Source organism: Carassius carassius, chromosome 45 (assembly GCF_963082965.1).
Source record: "Carassius carassius chromosome 45, fCarCar2.1, whole genome shotgun sequence".
Classification (NCBI taxonomy): Eukaryota; Metazoa; Chordata; class Actinopteri; order Cypriniformes; family Cyprinidae; genus Carassius; species Carassius carassius.
This window is the reverse complement of record NC_081799.1, coordinates 18888964-18908010: the sequence shown is the minus strand read 5'-3', so window position 1 is coordinate 18908010 and position 19047 is coordinate 18888964. Positions and strand designations below refer to the sequence as shown.

At 39.5% G+C, this 19047-nt stretch overlaps 1 protein-coding gene and 1 long non-coding RNA gene across 2 annotated transcripts in view; one reads left to right on the top strand and one right to left on the bottom strand.

Moving 5' to 3' along the window:
- Nucleotides 1–1266: 1266 nt before the first annotated feature.
- On the bottom strand, nucleotides 1267–5407 carry LOC132127480 (SET and MYND domain-containing protein 4-like). The gene is made up of 10 exons (XM_059539380.1): nucleotides 5155–5407; nucleotides 4826–4970; nucleotides 4047–4136; nucleotides 2997–3960; nucleotides 2637–2897; nucleotides 2311–2483; nucleotides 2096–2231; nucleotides 1896–2012; nucleotides 1595–1718; nucleotides 1267–1508 (listed from the first exon to the last, which is right to left on the bottom strand). Exons 1-10 carry the CDS (start codon nucleotides 5286–5288, stop codon nucleotides 1379–1381), a joined length of 2274 nt encoding a protein of 757 aa, XP_059395363.1. The 5' UTR covers nucleotides 5289–5407; the 3' UTR covers nucleotides 1267–1378.
- LOC132127481 (uncharacterized) overlaps nucleotides 4559–19047 on the top strand; it is a 26785-nt gene continuing 12296 nt past the window's right edge. The window contains exon 1 of the long non-coding RNA XR_009427530.1: nucleotides 4559–4754. This is a non-coding gene — a long non-coding RNA (uncharacterized LOC132127481). The remainder of the gene's footprint in view (nucleotides 4755–19047) is intronic.

Below are 19047 nucleotides of genomic sequence, written 5' to 3'. Positions count from 1 at the left end.
CAAGTAGCCTTTAATAATGCCAACAAACAGGCTAAAGTGGAATATGTAGTACAATCATAGCCTAAAAGGGATACATTAAGACTGTTTGTGCCATGCACTATTTTCTCATATGCACGGTTGTATTCCCGTTGTTGTTGAAGTCCGCCATCTAGAGGTATGAAAGGTACTGAAATCAGGCTTACTATTATTGTTGCTCATACTTATTTAAAGGTCCCATGACATGGATTATTTCCTTTTCTTTAAATGCTTTTTAATGTTTCCTTATGTGTACTTATATTGTTAGTATGATTTTTACATTTAAAATTTTTAAATAAAAAGCATTTTTATATCCTGATATTAGCCCCCTGGCTTCCTGGCTTGAATGCTCTGTTTGAAGGGGCGTGTCTGCTGTGAGACTCCGAGTAAACGACAACTGTTGTGATTGGCTGACATCTTTGCATTCGAAATGCGTATTACATGTGGAACCCCTCTCAAATATATATATACTATTACAGCTGTCGAGATTAACGAATCGTGGTAGTGTTGATTATATAATTGTTTTTTCGATCTTTTCCCATCACATGAAAGGCTGCAGTCAGTGATGAGCATTGAGTAGACAGAGTCTACTTGTAGCGTGAATGCAGTCATCTCGTCATTATTGCAACACGTTTTCTCTCACAAAATGCTTTCACCACAACTAACAGCAAACACATGAATACAGTAAGAGCTTTGTTGTGCAGCATAACAGCATCATTCATTGTAACGGCAGTTTAGGCAAGAGTGCAGATATACTCGCGATGTGTGACAGCTCCGAAAAAAAGGGAGCGTTCTTTGATCGCTCTCTGTAGTTAAAACAATTTAAATAACAGATTTGTTTCATGATACTAAGAGAAACAATGTGAAGTTGATCGTTTAGTCACTGGCTTGATTCACTGATGCATAAACAGTATTAAACAACCTTCAAATCCAAGTGCATGTTTAAATTTACCCTGTATCATTTGTGCTACAGATAATAATGACATATTACTTCATGATTTTTACTTGCCACGCCAATGTTTTCATTGGGTTCAACACTATTTTAATTAATTTAATTGTATATTTTAATTTATAGTTTTACTTTTGTAAATTGTATTATTGTTATTTAATATTTATTTTTAATTAATTAAATAAATATATTATATAAATTATAATTATATAAAAAATATGTATTGTGTATAGTTTTTATTTTCTTATTAAAGATCAAATTTACTTTTTAAGTAAGCAATAATAGCTGAGCCCACTACAACATCACATTGTTAATTCATGACTTTTAATACTATTGCACATACAGTACATCTATAAAACAGGTGTTGAATTTATAACGTTTGATTAAATTACAATTCAGCTTTTAGCTGTTATTTCACAGCAGTCCTTGCAGACAGCACTCCATTTCCTGCAGTTCCTGTAGTTCTTCACAGTGAGGGCCACAGTGGAGAGAGAGGAGCTTATGGGCCCTGGGAATCACAGAGAGAGCCTCCCCACAGTCTCCGCTGTCAAAGGTAAAAGTGATGCTGGGGTGAGAAGAACTGTTTTTGATCATAAAACAAAGTATAAGTTTGACACATTGAGCTCTTACCCATTAAAATGCAGCTGTGCTAGTTTAAAAAGCTGTTGTCCCAGCTCAATGCTGTCCTCTCCAAATTGAGCCTGAATGGCAACAATGCTACGCTTTAGATTGGATGCAGCCAGTTTCCATTCACCTGTTAGAGAAATAAAAATAATAATCTTACTATACCTTTTCCTTGCATGGATTTAGATGTTACTTAATACATTATACAAAAGTCAATGTAGCACTGCTATACAAATTTTATGTAGTTTACATAGTCATAGATGCTATTTTTTTCTGATAGTGTGACATATCAGGCTGTTATTCTGACCTTTGGTGGCATACACACGAGCTGTTGCATCTGCTAGCTCTCCTTGGAGAGGGTGAGTCTCTGTTAGGATGCTATTTGTCTGAGAAGTATCTGATATTAGGATTTTTAGGGCCTCGTCTGCAAAACATTGAAACTTTTTGTATATTCATGGATATTTAGTACATACACAAAACAGAAAGTGATTAATAATGAGGAGGTACCAAATCTGTCTCGCTCAATCAGATGAAAGGCTTCATCCAAGAGACACTGTAAACCCTTTAGTTTGTTTTGCACATCAGCACTGGAGATCTGATGACCACACAACGGCCCAGAGCACATGTACTTATCCATATGGGACTGAAACATACAGCATTAAATCAAGATGCACACAATGAACCAACTAAATGATAATTTGAGCTTTTCTGCGATTGTTTACCCGAAGAGAATTTCCACATTTCAAACACTTCAGCCCTGGTGCTGCGTTTTCTTTTGCATTCTGGCCTCCTTCTGTTAGGTCTCTCTGACAGGCTTGACAGTTACAGAGGAAATAGTACTGCTCCAGCAGGAGGTGCTGACGCTCCTTCACCTCCATTCTGCTACAGTGAGGACCTGTGTAGAATGACATTAAAAAAAAACAAAAAAAAAAACATATATATATATAAATATAATAATAATAATTTTTGTAATATATATATATTTCAAATGTTCCCAGACGATTCCCCAACCAAACAAAAACAGAATTTTTTCAAGATCACATAATACCATAACAGTGCAGAATCTCCTCTCCTGGAATAAAATCTTTTGAAGCACGTACAGTGACTGTCACACCACTTTGAGAGGTCTTGGGATGGTCAGTGTGACCTTCAGAACATCCAAACTGACTGAGCACATCAGTTTGACAGCCTGTGTTGAAAGAGATGCTTGTGTTCGGACTGCAGGAGTGGTTAAGCAGGCTGAGAACAGGAAAAATTGCTGTAGCAATGCGGATTTCACTACTGGACTGAACAGCCATGCCACTTTCTTCTGTAAGAATTGAGGAAAAAATGATCAACAATCACTAAAATTCCAAGGTGAAATGTATTAAATTGCAGTTTGTGTTTAAGCGTGAGAGTTCTGTCGAACCTTTGACCATAACAGCAGTGACTGCTTGAGCATTACATCTGAGCTGCATCATGTGTCTCAGAGCGGTGGCTCCCAGCATGCTCATCTCAGGCTGCCATGTTCCACTTTCTCCTTCATCCTTACAAGATGCCCACAAGTCTGGTGGGGGGCCACGTTGCAGTCTCATATAAAGCACCGCCATGGTGACTGCCAGTAAAAAGCGTGAGCAGGGTGAGTGATGTGACACATGTGGTAAAAGGCTGTAGATGCCGGTGTACGAGTTGCCATGATAGCAGTCTGTGTGGTCTGAACTTTCTCTACAGGGATCTCCAAGATTCAACTTGACTGGCAAATCACTTTTATAAGAGCTACATGTCACATGGTCTTCTTGTAAAGTGCTTTTTTTCACCCTTTTAACCTGGTTTTGTCCTGCTTTCAGGGACACTCTTAGTGCAAGATGACCTAAAACCCCAATGGCCAGCAGATCTGCTCCAATTGGGCACTCCCACTGGTGCCAGCGCTCCCAAGCATCTTTTTGACAGCTCTCTCCACAATATCGAACGTAACTACAATTTGGACAGGGCACAAAGCTCAGTGATTGGCTCAGGCAGTGGTGACAGTGTCGCTCTTCAGTATTAAATGTCTTTTCTGCCTTATTGATAATTGTATTGAGTTTTTTTCCTGGTATAAGTACGCAGCAGAAAGCCTCGTCCTCCAGAACGACCTCACCAGCTGGTTTATTTTCCGTTGTTAATATGTGGCGACCTTTCTCTGGGCTGAAGTAAAAAGACACACCAGGTGAAATACAAGTCTTAGTGTTTCTGCTTTTCTGCCATGGTGATGTTGGATGATTTGTGGTTGGCTGGTTGGATTTTTCTATTTTTGTAAGCTGGTACAGGCATGCGGTCTGTCTAACTCTCAGTTTATCCTGCAGATGGCTTGGGTAACCGGCCTCCAGAGAGCGCCGGATGTCCTCAAGACATTCCTGGAAAAAAGGAAATAATCACTTAAACTTCAATAGATTAGTCAGGTCAGGTGTGCATTAAACAAGGATGCATAAGACACTCTTACTCTGTAGAGGCCTTGGTAAAAGAGGGCAGCAGAACGGTTAGCATAGCACAATGATAGCTCTTCTGTATTCTTGTCAGCATGGCAAACACCCTGAAACATCAAACAGAGAGGGGGGGAATATATTATGCTCACAGGACCACCATTTGAAATCCAAACCACTATCATTGTAACACAAACACTGAGCTCAAACCAGCAAACAAGTTGAACCACAGTGATTAACTTTATTCACAATATGTCATTGTGCCTCAATTCAACAGATTCCAAAAAAATGGATTGCATCGCCATCGACTGAATATAAATCTATATTCAGATTTCAGAATGATTACTTTGACATTTATAAAAAGCGTACATATTTTAAGGTCAGTGTGCTGATCTGTTTACCAAAGCAATGAAAATCAATGTAAATCACTCACAATTTTAATTACCTGATTTTTTAAACAAATAATATTTTACATGCTTAGGGCACTTAGAATGAACAGGCAGATTCTCAAGCCTCTCACTGCTCCCGCTACCTGTTTTTGGTCAGACAAGCACATAACCCCGCCCCAAACTCACGTCATTGGTTCAGACACTGGTGCTATGCTTGCTTGGCTACTTGCAGAAATAGACCAATGGCGCAGGGGGAAACTTTTTGTGGAAATGAACACGCAGTTTAAGCAGCAATAAGAGAAAATATTTTAACCCCACGCCAAAATAAGACGAAAAAAGGTAAACTCTGTACACACATTACATTTCTTAAGCATTATTAAACGAAGCACGTGTTTAGATCGCGTTCTTACCCTGGAATAATACAGAGCTGCAGTTGTATAATCCTTGACTTTGAAGCTGAGGTTACCCTGTTGTCTAAATTCGGATGCCCTCTCAGGAGACTTTTTTACGGAGTACTTCTCAGAGGTTCTGGATAAAGTGTTGAGATCTTCTGGGCTGAGATATGGACAAATGACAAAACTTAAGAAACGTAAAGCTAATGTTTAAGCATTTTGTCGTAACTTTAACTGAATAACTAACGTAACAGTAACGTGTGCAGCCACAACGAAAAAACGTTGTTTATTATTAATCACTTTATCTAACATAATTCAAATTCATTTATGAACAGCTTCAAACTGACCATATTAATGACAGCCCATCGTTGAATATGGCATCTATATCTGTCAGAAGGCAGAAGCGCTCAGTTTCTTCAGTTTTCAGTTCCGTCCATTTCTGCTCGACATGTCGAACCCACTCTGGACAGGGCAGATCCATTCAAAACTCCTGTCAATAATCTGTACCCTACAAATAAAAAGCACGAAACTGTTCAAACACTTTGGATTTCGCTGCGGTAAAGTGACTTCCTGTTGAAACTTTTATCAATCTTCAAAATACAGGTACTCTATACTCGCCCTTAACCCGAACTTTTAACCTTTTTGTCTTAATTTAGATGTATTTTCAGCAATGATAATAATAATAATGATATAATGATGTAACGTTAAAGTTAGATTATTTTAATGTATTAATAATAATTTCTTAGATTATTTAAATTCAACACTTTGTTGATGCCCTTTCCAAACCCCCTTGTTGAAAGCAATTTTATGTTAGATGTTTTAAATTCCGTGTCAATTACTTTTTTGATGAAATTATTTTTTAGATTAATTGGTTACTTAAAAAACACCACGAAGTAATCGAAAATTTACATTAATATTTTTAGATTAAAAAAACAAATGATTCTTTTATTTCATTATATATGTTAAATTATATTTTTAAGGCACATAATTTAATATTTTAAGAATTCTGCAATAGCAGTCACGTAGCTGCTATTGGATTGCTGATATGCTACGGATTGAGGGTACATTCATGTTCCAAGTAGGTGGCGATATTGTTCCACGTTGCAATCCTCCTTAAAAAAATGAAAGAAAATGAACCACTAGAAAAGTGCGCTGTCTCTGTGTCTCAGCTGTCGCCGCGCATTTTTTCCATTAATATCTCTTCTTTTGGTCAAGCCCTCTCTAGAGACTTCATCCGAGATTTTATCTCCAGTGGGAAATAGGGATCGTTTAGAGAGTTAGTTCTGTCAACAGATAAAACAATTCTGATTAGGTCTAATGCAGATGCTCCACTGAAAATTTTATTTTGTCCATGACATTATTATAAATATAGTGTTTAATCAGTGTCCCAGGAATTTGTATTAAAAGTCTGAATCTCCTTAATAAGGATTTATAGGATTTGTAAGGCTAATTTGTCTGTTGTTTGGTTTGCTGTGAGAAATTGCACTCCGAAGAAAGAGCTATTTATTTTTGATTAAATTAATCAGCATCTGCTAAAGGAGAACTGCTAGTCAAAAATTGTGAGAAAGTAACAATTTCCATAATTAAAAAAAAAAACTACAGCTTCCTTCATCTGAGGTCATTTCTTACTTTTTTTTTCTTGTCATACAGCTCTGACCGAACTTTATGGTATATTTGGCACCCTTATCAGAAGACAGGCTTATATTATTCTTAATTTCAAATGAAAACTGTTTCCTTTTCTTTATGAATTTCTTTCACTTTATGAAGTGTCTCTCTGTCTGCATATGTTGCTCTGTAAGATCTTTAAGTTCTACTGTTTGTTTCATATTTGTGTTTCAACAGCTGCTGTTAATGCACCCTGTGATCTAGGGCCCTTCTTGCATCTTGTATTTTCGTGACTGTCTTTGTTGTTGCCTGTGGGTGGAATGTTTTCCAAGAGCATAGTGCTTTCTGATGTTTTACCGTCTTTCTAAAGAGTTGTCTTTATTTTACAATGCTGGTCTAATGAGTCTTCATTTGCATGTAATCACTTCCGTTTTCCTAAATGTAAGTCAGTTCACGAATGAACTTCACTCTTAAGTTTAGTGTATGATGCAATTTTTATTGCTTCTTTTATTTTACTTAAAATTCTTCAGTTTCAATTAAATTCACTCTCAGCTCTAGCTGTAAATTATACAGCAAACCTTGTAACTTGATACAAAAAAATTGCAGTTCAGTTGCTATCTAATTAACATTTGGGAGTTCTATGAGTAGACTGCTTGTGCTTGCTTTTTTTTTCTTCTTTCTTTAAAAAGCATCAGTTCATGAATCATCAGACTACAATGGTTGAGGGGTATGTTTTTGATTCTTTAAAAATAACCAGTTCATAAAAATCATGTGTGTGAATTGGACTACACTGGTTGTACTCTATTTGTTTTACTAAACTATGCTGTTTTTGTTTTCACTAAAAAAAGTCATTTGTTTGTCAAGTGGACTATAATAGTTGCGCTGTATGTTTCCGATTCGCTAGAAGTAACTAGTTCATAAAAGTCATTTGTTTGTGAATAGGACAACACTGCTTGTGCTGTATGCTTTTGATTCCCTAAAAAGAATCAGTTTCACAAGTGACATTTGTTCATTAATTGGTCTACACTCATTGCGCTGTATTTTTTATTTTATTTTCTTTACTAGAAAGAATTGGTTCATACTACACTGGTTGTGATACATGTAATTTTGTTGTTATAAGTTGCTTACAATTTTTTTTTGCAATTAAAGTTTTTTTTACTTTATCACATTTACTTCAGACTGCAGACTTTGGGGCCAAATTTGTTGAGAACCATTGATGTAAACAAAACTAAATACACATATGCTATTGTAGCATGATATGTGCTCTTTAATGCATCAGTCAATAGTTTATTATATTATTTATCTGACCAAAGGTAAAAACACAGTATAGCTGCCATGCAACATTTTGTGATGACGGATTTGATTTAAATTGTCACATCTGTCATTGATTTCCAGTTTCAAATGATACACTTTTTGACTTGCATGCTCAATCGCATTGTAGTCTGCTTTGTTCCCTTAATCCAAGAACTGGGATATGCACCCACTATTAATTTGCATGCCTCAGGAGGGCCTCTAACGTTTTGAGAATTTAGATTATATAAATGGAGACCCTAACAATAAAGGATCATTTAAGTTTTTCCAGTCAGTTCTCAATGAATTTTCCAATGCCTGCTGTAATAACACCAGTGAACAGATGTGAACAGCACCCTGCAGAGCACAACAATTTTGTACTATCACATAATTGAATGGCTTTTAGTTGGTGTATGCACAGAATTAGGGCTTGAACAATCTCATTTTAATCAGAGCCAAGTACCATAATGCATTAAACAGCTGAATAAACATTTTTAGTTGCGTGGAGATGAAAATACACGTCAAATCTCTTTCTCTCCCTTTCGTACACACTCATTTCTCATACAAAGCCACACACACCAGCGAGACACCATGGCTTGGGTGTTTTTATTGTGCGTGTCTTGTGAGATTTGGTTCAGCCATGGGATAATGAAGTTCTGATCCATGTTCTGTCCAAACAGACTGTTTGATTTCATTTTCTGGGTTGTGAAACCCAGTTTGCTCAGTTAAGCTTCAAGGCCCACTGAGGTCAGAGGAACATTCATATTTGTTTTTCCATTTCAGTAGGTACACACAGTGTTGTGTCATTGTATAACCGAACTTTAAGTAATTTTGGACCTTTATAAACCTAGATATCTTTCATTATGCAAACAGGTAATTATGAGATGACGTTTAAAATAAGATTAACAATCACATTGTGAAATATTCAAAGTTGTAAAATATTGCAGTTTAAAATGATAATTTTCTTTTCTGTATGAATATACTGTATATTAAATTGTAATTTATTTCTGTGATGAAATGCCGAATTTTCACCAGCCGTTACGCCAGTCATCACATGTTCCTTTTTTTTTGTCAATTGTTTTTGAAAATTGTCAATTAATTACTCACCCCCATGTCGTTCCAAACCCACAAGACCTTCATTCATCTCCGGAAAACAAATTAAAATATTTTTGATAAAATCTGAGAGCTTTCTGACCCTCCATAGACAACAATGCAACTACCACGTTCAAGGCCCAGAAAGGTAGTAAAGACATCATTAAAATAATCCATGTGACTTTAGTTGTTCAATCATAATTTTTGAGAAATAAGGTCGCAATTATGAAATATAAGGTTGAAATTACCTTAGTATTATGATAGTCTGAGGCAGACTTTGAAGCTGTCGTCTTTTCAAGCTGTAAATTTGTTTGTATGCTTATTTTACACAGTAAGATAAACTATTTTTACAAACCTTTAGTATTTGTAAAGTGTATCTTTAGTTCTGCTGTTCTCGTGAATCTGAATAAGCCTCTTTTGGGCGTATATGTGGAATTGAGTGATTATGCATTCACAGTTTACTACACTAATACCATGGGTTTGATTCCAAGAGTACATTTTGTTGTATATTTTGAATGCATTGTAAACCACTTTGTACGAAAGCGTCTGGCAAGTGCTCGGATGTGATGTGAATGTAAGCATCGAGCAGCTGTTTATAGCATTCATTTATAGTCATAGACAGCATTCATATCCACTCTTGGAACGACATTGTTTATATGATATCTAGACAAGAATCGGAGAAGACAACTGTTGATTTCATGTGTGAAGCCTTCCATGCCCTCACGTCTGATCACCCTAACTGAGAGAGACTGCTGGTGTGTACGTGTCACATCCACTGACAGGCTTTGGCATTTTCCCAGGGTTGTCTGTTGTAGTGCATGTGTTGCTGTGTGTGTGTGACGGTGTTATGAAGATCAATAGAGCACATCTGGCTACTGAATAGCTCTTTGTGTTTCAGTATTAATTTTGGTCGCATTGGTCGGTGGTCAATAAAGCAATTAATCTGGGCGAATTGCAGAGAAAAGAAACTAAAAATCTATCGAAAGCCCTCTCTTCTTGAATTGATCAAAAGTTTACAGCATTTTTATGATGAAACATGTATTTTGTTACAGTTTCTAAAATAGTTTTTTTTCCTTTGTTACAAACATTTAAATGTTGTAATGTCATATAACAAATATTGTGAAATAATTACAAAATATTATCTAATCCATAAAACGTATTATACAATGTAATATTTTACCTAATTTTTCATAATTTTTCCAAGCTTTTCCACAAGAAATAATTGGTGCCTAATTCATTTTGTTTCATTATGTGAACATGCTCCACTGGATCAGGGATGGTTAAAGGATCTTCTGGTTGACCGAAGGCAAAAAGAGCATTTGCTTGAAGTTCATTAGAGCTGTAAAAGCAAGATAGTTATGCTCACATTACAAGTTTGGTGGTTCAGTTGAGAGAAGATTATGTAACAGAAGCCCCAGGCCTAGATTTTCACTACATTATCCTTTATTGATGATATTTGTCAAGTCAGTACTACTAACAGTATGTGGATGAATTGTCCATAAAAATCATGAGCATCATAATATTACTTTTACACAGAGATTGGTAGGTCTGTTAGTAAAATCTGTTGACTTGAGCAATCTTTGTTGCGTTATGTGCCAATGGTGACCATTCAAAAATGGGGAAACAGCACTTTTCAAAATTCAATGGAATTTAAATACGACTTGAGGAGTAAATTGTTAAATTGTACATATTTTCAGAGGTCATAAACCAAATGTGGGACAATGTGCAAAAAAAGTATAATATTTAATTTAAAGAGGAACCTACTAATCTCGGAGTAAAAGTAACATTATGATACTGCCATCTTTCTGAAGTAAATTTTACCCCCTTGTAATCTGGTTCTGAATCTAAGGTGAAACTCGCCATTTTTACCCCCTTCTACAAAATAGAGGCTTATTCAGTCAATATTCAAATATGACATTTCATATTTTGACTTTCATTACTACATGTCTGTCTTGCTAGCAAAATCAAAAATTTGAGGCGCAGAACCCTGGTTGAGTTGACACAGAATGACACCAATATTAAAAAAGACCATGACATCCTTGTGTCATTTCTTATTCAGTGAGCAACATCTTATCTTGTGGAATATAGATCTGAAAGATTCGTGATGAAGAAATCTTTGATGTAAGGTCGATGTTTTCCATCTAGAGATTTTTATGTAACCAGATCTTTATATAACTTGTTTTGTTCATGTTTTTCATTGGTAAATAAATCAAAATGAGTCTAGTAATTCGAATCATGCTTGCATTTCATTCCTTATAGTAATGATTCATTTGTTTAGCTCTCGTTTTTCACTGTTTTTGTGTGTGTGTTTACAGCATGTGGCATGTTAATTGTGTGTTTGCTAGATTAGGTGTCGAGACTCTGCGTGCATGTGTGTGTGTGTGTGTGTGTGTGTGAAGAGGGCTGGGATCAGGTCAGTGTTGTTGATGATATGTCGTCTCTAATGTAATTACCTCAGCACTCTGGGCTCATTAGCTCTGTCCGCCTCATACTCGCTGTTTGCGTTTCTCATTTACTGTAATGAGATGGATATGAAGTGTCTCCCTCTCCACAAACCCTTTTACTCTCTTTTCTCCCCTTCTTGCTCCCTCTCTTCCTCTCTCCTTTGTCTCATGGCTTCTCCGTTGGTTTATTGTCACATCTGTGGTGTTTTGATAAGGAAGGTTTGCATTGTGCTGGAACAAGGCTTTCTGGCTCTCCATCCATGTGACTGTCAGACTCACATCCCATCAAATATTCACCTCGCTTGTAAATTCTCACTTACACACAGTTGGCTGTTTGTTAATTAAACCTTTCATCTCTTTGCTGTATGTCCTCTGCACCTCTCTCTCTCTTTCTCTCTCTCTCTCTCTCTCTCTCTCTCTCTCTCTCTCTCTCTCTCTCTCTGTGTGTGTGTGTGTGTCACAGTGCTCATTTAAATAGTCTGAGAAGTAAAATCCATGATAAGATTCAGATGCCTTATATCACAAGGCACAGACACAATAAACAATTTCTTTTATTATGTAAAATGAGAAGCAGTACTTTATGGCTTTTTTATTTGTTTTTTTTATGCTTTTGTGTTTATCTGTAATTCCATTTGTATTGACTGATTTCCTTTTTTCTCATTAATGTCCCACTTTTGTGTAACATACAGTAAAAAAATACACAGAAGATACAATGTGATGTCTGTAATATGATATTATCACAAACAATCATTTTCATCCTTTTGTTGTAGAAAAAACACAAATACATTAACAAAAAGCTTTTTTTTTTTTTTTTTATAATGGAGCTTTATTTTTACTACTACTACTAAAATTACATTTTCTGTTGTTTAGTATTTATTTTTTCTATTTGATATGCAAAGTTCAGACCACAGAATTTGATTCCTCTTACAAGGAACCCATATAACTTTTATGGAAGCCTGTTTCCACCACAGAATAAATAAAATGTATAAAGGTAATTGTGACTTTTTAATCTGACAGTTCAGACTTTGTTTCTCTCAGATATAAACACAGAACTGTTTAATAAACTAAAATTTTTGATTTGACATCTTGTAATTGTGACCTTTTCCTTCCGAATTTTCGCAATTCTGTTTTAATGTCCCTGTAAAGTTTGTTCCTTAAATGTACACCATGCCCAATGGCTAAGATAAATCAACAATAACACTGCAGAAGGGAGAGCAACAAAATAAGAGGTACAGAGACATTCAAGTAAAGCAGTCTATTAAACAAACTTCAGTAAATGTAAAAGTGTCGGTGTGTGTATGTGTGGGGAATTAGGCTGCCTAGGCAAGCAAAGCCTAGCGGAACAACGAGTGAATATAAATGATGGGAGACAGATGCATGGCCAAGGCCATGGGCGCGATGAGCCCTATAAATCATCATTAGACGGAGAGCCCAGAGACATGGGGAGACGACCCACCAAACTCATGCAAAATGTGTCCGTCACATATGAGCTACTATGACACTGGTCATTTGTTATGCGTCAAAAAATACATGTGCTGGTAAACGACTCATGCCACTTGCTGTTTTTAGCAGCTAGCATGTGGAGATAAAAGAAGACAACTCTCAGGAGAGCGAATTAACAACCCACACAGTTTGATCTACGTTTTAGGATGTCATACAAAAAATACTCCGGGCCAAACAATGTTACTCTCTTTATTGGATAAACACACACCAGGGAGAAGGAATCATGGGGGAAAAGAAACAGACAGGGTTTCAGGAAATGTTTTAACTGAATTTGAACATTTAATATCCACATGAGCACCACGGCTCAGCATTTATGACACATGCTGTTATACATTGAAATATAAGACATGTTGCACCAGGTTTAACTTAATTAACATCATTTGTTTGATCTCTTCCTTGCACAAAGCATTTGTATGGTTTCAGAAGGCTTGTAATATTAGTTTTTGAAGTATGACAACCTTTTTTGCTTTCATGGATAAAATTGCATGAAATTAAGTAAGAAAGTAATTAGAATAGTAATTTGAGTGGATTTTGACATTTATTTCAGGTCCTTGGGTGATATAAAGAAAATAAATAGTCCAGGTGTTTCTCGATTTAAAATTCTATAGATTTTTAGTACTTTTATAAAAGGGAAGAAGCTATACTCCAGCGCCCAGGAAGAAGCTATACTCCTAGTTGAGTGAGCTCTCACCCCTAGGGGGCATATGGCAGGTCTTGAGCCTGAAAAGCCAGGACAATAGCATCCACTATCCAGTGGGATAACCTCTGCTTGGAGACAGCCTTTCCCTTCTGATGGCCTCTCTAGCAAACAAAGTGCTGGTCTGAGGTCCTAAGGCACTGAGTTCTGTCTACGTAAGTTCGGAGCGCACGTACTGGACAGAGCAGCGCCAGGGCTGGGTATGCCTCCTCCAGGGGCAGCGCTTGCAAGTTCACCACCTGATCCCTAAAAGTATGGAAGCATATGGGTAGCATTATTCAATTTGGAATGTAATATGCAAAATGACAATGCAATATGTAAAATGGCAATGCATTTCTGTATTTACAACAACATATGCTGCAAAATGAAAATAAAAAATAAATTACATAATTTTCATTTGCCATTTCACACACTAGTTTTAATCTGTAAAATGAATACTAATTTTAATGCTTTATAAGTTGCAAAATTAAAATGAAAATGTATTACAGAAATGATTAGATATGTATAAAATGTTCAAGCAAAAACTGTGGCAAAATTATCATTCAAATGCTATTTTTCTTAATTGCATTAACACTCACAGTTAAGACACTTAAGATTGCATTTTCATTCAATGTCCCGCAATGAATGTAGCAAAATTCAATGTGCACATTGAAAATGCATTCTGAGCCGATCAAGAGACTCAAGAGGATTTAAGTGAGAGAACATGGACAAGACAGTTGGTCCGTGTACGTCATAGGTATATATCTATGCGTGTACGTTTTGATCATTTCGGTTTATGGCTTCAATATTTCATTCGCACTTGTGGGCGGAGCTGAAACGCTGCTTTCATCTGATTGGCCGAATCGCTCAACCTTCAGCTCGGTCTCTTCATTCTTTCAGGCAGAATAAGAGTCCGTACGAGTGAAGCACTGTAATGTGTGAAACTACACTCACTGTTAATTAGCATAATATTTGAATCAGATGTAGCTGGGCACATAATTCGTGCTGCTGAGACCTGCAAATTATTTCTAGGTTGTAGTATTGTATGAATATTGTCCCATACTGATAAATACAGTGCATATAGTTCTGTCTCTTTGGATAAAAGTGAAGTGGAAATAAAAATCAATAATAGACTGAACAGTTCCATGTCTCTAACATTTACCACTCTCATCTTTTAAGTCATAAGGCACTAGGTATGTGTGTGTGACATTAATAAATAATTGTGCAAATTAATATAGTTACATTTCTTAAATAAATTAGTAATATTCGTTGTATTACATACTAAATTGAATGATGTTTCTCTTTTCAGTCTTCTTTGTTGGGCTTGAGAAAGACAACATATATTTACCGTATTTTCCGGACTATAAGTCGCACTTATTTTCATAGTTTGGCTGGTCCTGCGACTTACAGTCAGGTGAGACTTATTTATCAAAATTCATTTGACATGAACCAAGAGAAAACATTACCGTCTACAGCCGCGAGAGGGCGCTCTATACTGCTCAGTTCTCCTGTAGTCTACTCCAGAGCACCCTCTCGCGGATGGAGACAGTAATCTTTTCTCTTGGTTCTGAATAAATGCGACTTAGTCCAGTGCGACTTATATACGTCATGACGTATTTTTGGACTGATGCAACTTATACTTAGGTGCGACTTATAGTCCGAAAAATACTGGTAACATTATTATTATTATTTATTATGAGAGTAATTGACACAGACTAGAACTTTAATGTTTCACCAAATTCAGCTCAGATCTTCAGACTCGTCTGACTCGCGTTGCTGTATAATTCTATTTCATAAATGTAACTATATTTATTTTCACTTCACTGTTATCCAAGGAGACAGAACTATTTGCACTGGTTTTTATCAGTGGGACAATATTTATACAAAACAGTAACCTAGAAATAATTTAACGGGGTCTCTTGCAGGTCTCAGCAGCACAAATTATGTGCCCAACTACATCTGATTAAAATATTATGCTAATTAACAGTGAGCGGTGGTTTCAGACATTACAGTGCCGCACTCGTACTGACTCTTATTCTGCCTGAAAGAATGAAAAGACCGAGCTAAAGGTTGAGCGATTCGGCCAATCAGATGAAAGCAGCGTTTCAGCTCCGCCCACAAGTGTGAATGAAATATTGAAGCCATAAACCGAAATGATCAAAACGTACACGCATAGATATATACCGATATGGATCGGCTCGGAATGCATTTTCAATGTGCACATTGAATTTTGCTACATTCATTGCAGGACATTGAATGAAAATGCAATCGTAAGTGTCTTGACTGTGAGTGTTAATGCAATTAAGAAAAATAGCCTTTGAATGATAATTTTGCCACAGTTTTTGCTTGAACATGTTATACATATCTAATCATTTCTGTAAATACATTTTTATTTTAATTTTGCAACTTATAAAGCGTTAAAATTAGTATTCATTTTACAGATTAAAACTAGTGTGTGAAATGGCAAATGAAAATTATGTAATTTATTTTTTATTTTCATTTTGCACCATATGTTGCACAAATGTATTGGAAAATGTAAATGTAAATACAGAAATGCATTGCCATTTTACATATTGCATTGTCATATTGCATATTACATTCCAAATTGAATAATGCTACCCATATGCTTCCATATAAAAGGAGGGGTGGGAACTTTGGCCATGTACCCAGGCCGGGGTCTCAAGATAACGTGAGAGTTCCAGGCACGCTTCGTCAACCGACAATGCCTGCAGGTCCCCGACCCTCTTCACCGAAGCCAAAGCCGTCAGAAAGCACGTTTTCAATGATAGAAACGTTAGCTCTATTGAGAGCAAGGGTTCAAAGGGAGCCCTCTGCAGTGCCGATAGAACCACTGTGAGGTCCCAAGAGGGGACTTGCTGAGGGTGAGGCAGATTGAGCCTCCTGGTCCCTCTCAGGAACCTGATGATCAGATCATGCTTCCCAAGAGACTTGCCTTCAACAGGGTCATGGTGAGCCGAAATGGCGGCCACATAGACCTTCAGTGTCTGGTGGACACGCCTCTAGCTGAAGTGATGGTAGCTACCACCTGGGGTGGCAAGGTACCTAAACTTTCCGTGACCCATCCAGAACCCACAGATGTAGGTTCCAAAGATCGGGACGTGGGTGCCCCGTCTCTGAGAAAAAAGGTCTTTCCTCCAAGGAATTGGCCAGGGAGGGGCTTTCGCGAGGAGTACAAGTTCGGGGAAACCGGTCCGGCTGGGCCAAAAACATGCAACCATAAGGACCTGCTCCTCGTCCTCCCTGATCTTAAACAATGTCGGTGCCAGAAGGCTCACTGGGGGAAACGCATACTTGCACAGGCCCAGCGGCCAGCTGTGTGCAAGAGCGTCCGTGCCAAGGCTGCCCTCGTTCAGGGAGTAAAACAACTGGCAGTAGGAATTTTCTGGAGAGGCAAACAGGTCTACCTGAGCGTCTCCGAAGCGTTCCCAAATCAGCTGAACTGACTGGGGGTGGAGTCTCCATTCCCCGGGATGAGAATGGTGCTGTGAGAGCTTGTTGGCTGCACGATTGAGCCTGCCCAGGATGTGAATGGCACGAAGCGACCTCAGATGCTTCTGACTCCACAACAGGAGATGACAAGCGAGTTGCGCCTTGACTGTTGATGTACGCTACGGTCGCAGTGTTGTTCGTACGGACCAGAATGTGCTTGTCCTTCAGCAGGGCCCTGAAGCGGTGCAGAGCAAGCCGTACTGCAAGCAACACGAGGCAATTGACATGCCACTGAAGTTAGGGTCCTGTCCAGGAGCCCGACGCAGCATGTCCGTTGCACATGGCACCCCAGCCCGTGGCAGAGGCATCTGTTGACACTACAACATGTCTGGACACAGGTTCTAGGGGTACGCTAGCCCGTAGAAACAAGAGGTCCAACCACGGGGTGAAGGTTCGGAGGCAGGCCGGAGTGACGGTCACTCGGAGCGTGCCCTGTTGCCATGCCCATCTCGGGACTCGGCCGTGAAGCCAGTGCTGAAGCGGTCTCATATGGAGTAACCCGAGTGGTATGACTGCCGCTGTGGATGCGATATGCCCCAGGAGCCTCTGAAACCGTTTCAGTGGAACCGTTCTCTTGCCCTCGAATTGTCTCAGGCAATTCAGCAGTGACTGCGCGCATTCGTCCGTAAGCTGCGCAAACATGGCGACCGAGTCTATTCCCTGTGACCAGACCAGATCCCTGTGCTCGCACAACAGCACACGAGAGTGAGGTAGAATAAGCCACCCGTTGAGGTAGTTGAGGGTACAAACACCTCGTTCCCTGAGAGGAGCCAGGGCTCCCTCCCATTCGTAAAGACACGGGGAGACAGGGCCAACCCGAATGGAAGAAACTTGTACTGAAATACCTGCCCCTTGAAAGCAAACCGAAGAAATGGTATGTGTCGAGGGGCCAGTGGCAGAACAGAAAGAAAACGAGAACAAAGGATTCTCCACCGGCCCTCCTCCGGGGGAAGGAGTGGTCCTGATGAGCTGACATCTCCAACTCCGGGTTGCCCATCTCCGGGTTGCGCCGCTTGGCCTGACATTTGGCAGGTTTAGGGGCAGAGACGGGGTGCGCCGCCCTTTTGTGGCCTTCTCCTCGCTGCGGCCGGGGTGAAGGCTGCTGCTGTGGCTAAGCAAGAGTGGAGGAGGCTGCAGGGGGTGCCTCGGCGACGAGCAGGCTGAGGCGGCTGCGGGAGCAGCAGAGTGGAGGCAGCAGCTGGCCGCTGGGCTAAGATGTGTCTAATGGCCTCAGACTGCTTCTGGGCAGCAGAGAACTGCTGGGCAAAACTCTCTACCGTGTCACTGAAGAGGCCATCCTGGGAGACCGGGGAGTTGAGGAGCTGAGCTCAATTAGACTCCCTCATGTCTGCCAAGTTATGTCTGTCCTGGACCACCAAGTGGACATCGCTTGACCCAAGGAGCGTGCAGTGACCTTCGTCGCCCGGAGAGCGAGGTCGGTAGCAGTGCACGCCTCCTGCAAAACCCCTGGGTCAGCACTGCCCCCGTGCAGCTCTTTGAGCACCTTGGTCTGGTAGATCTGAAGGGCGCCAATGGCATGCAGGGCAGAGATGGCCTGACTTGCAGCTCTGTAATCCTTGGCCACTTGTGTGGATGAGAACTTACAGGCCTTGGAGGGCAGTTTGGGACCACCACGCCATGCGGAGGTGCTCTGCGGACACAGTTGCATCCCAACAGAACGCTCCACTAGGGGAATTCCAGCATACCTCTTGGCCGCTCCGCCATCGAGGGCAGTGAAGGGGTGAGGAAGTACCAGAACGGTTTCGGGCAGATAAAGGTGCCTTCCATGAACTGGTCACTTCCTGATGCACTTCCAGAAAGAAAGGAACCCGCAGGGGGTGCTGGTGATCAGCATGAGCAGCCCCCAGGAACCAATCATCCAGCCTCGAGTGCTCAGGACAGGCTGGAGGATTCCACTCAAGCCCGATGCTCTCAGCTGCCCGGGAAAGCACGGCCATCAGCTCTGGATTGGACTCGGCCAAAGGTGGCACTCCCGAAGGGGGCAACTCAGCCGAATCCTCATCTCCCGAGGACTCAAGCCCGCCTTGTGATGCGGCGATCGACATAAGGTCATCCTCCCGAGCCCCGAATGAGATGACAGGAGCCCGAGAGGGTCCAGC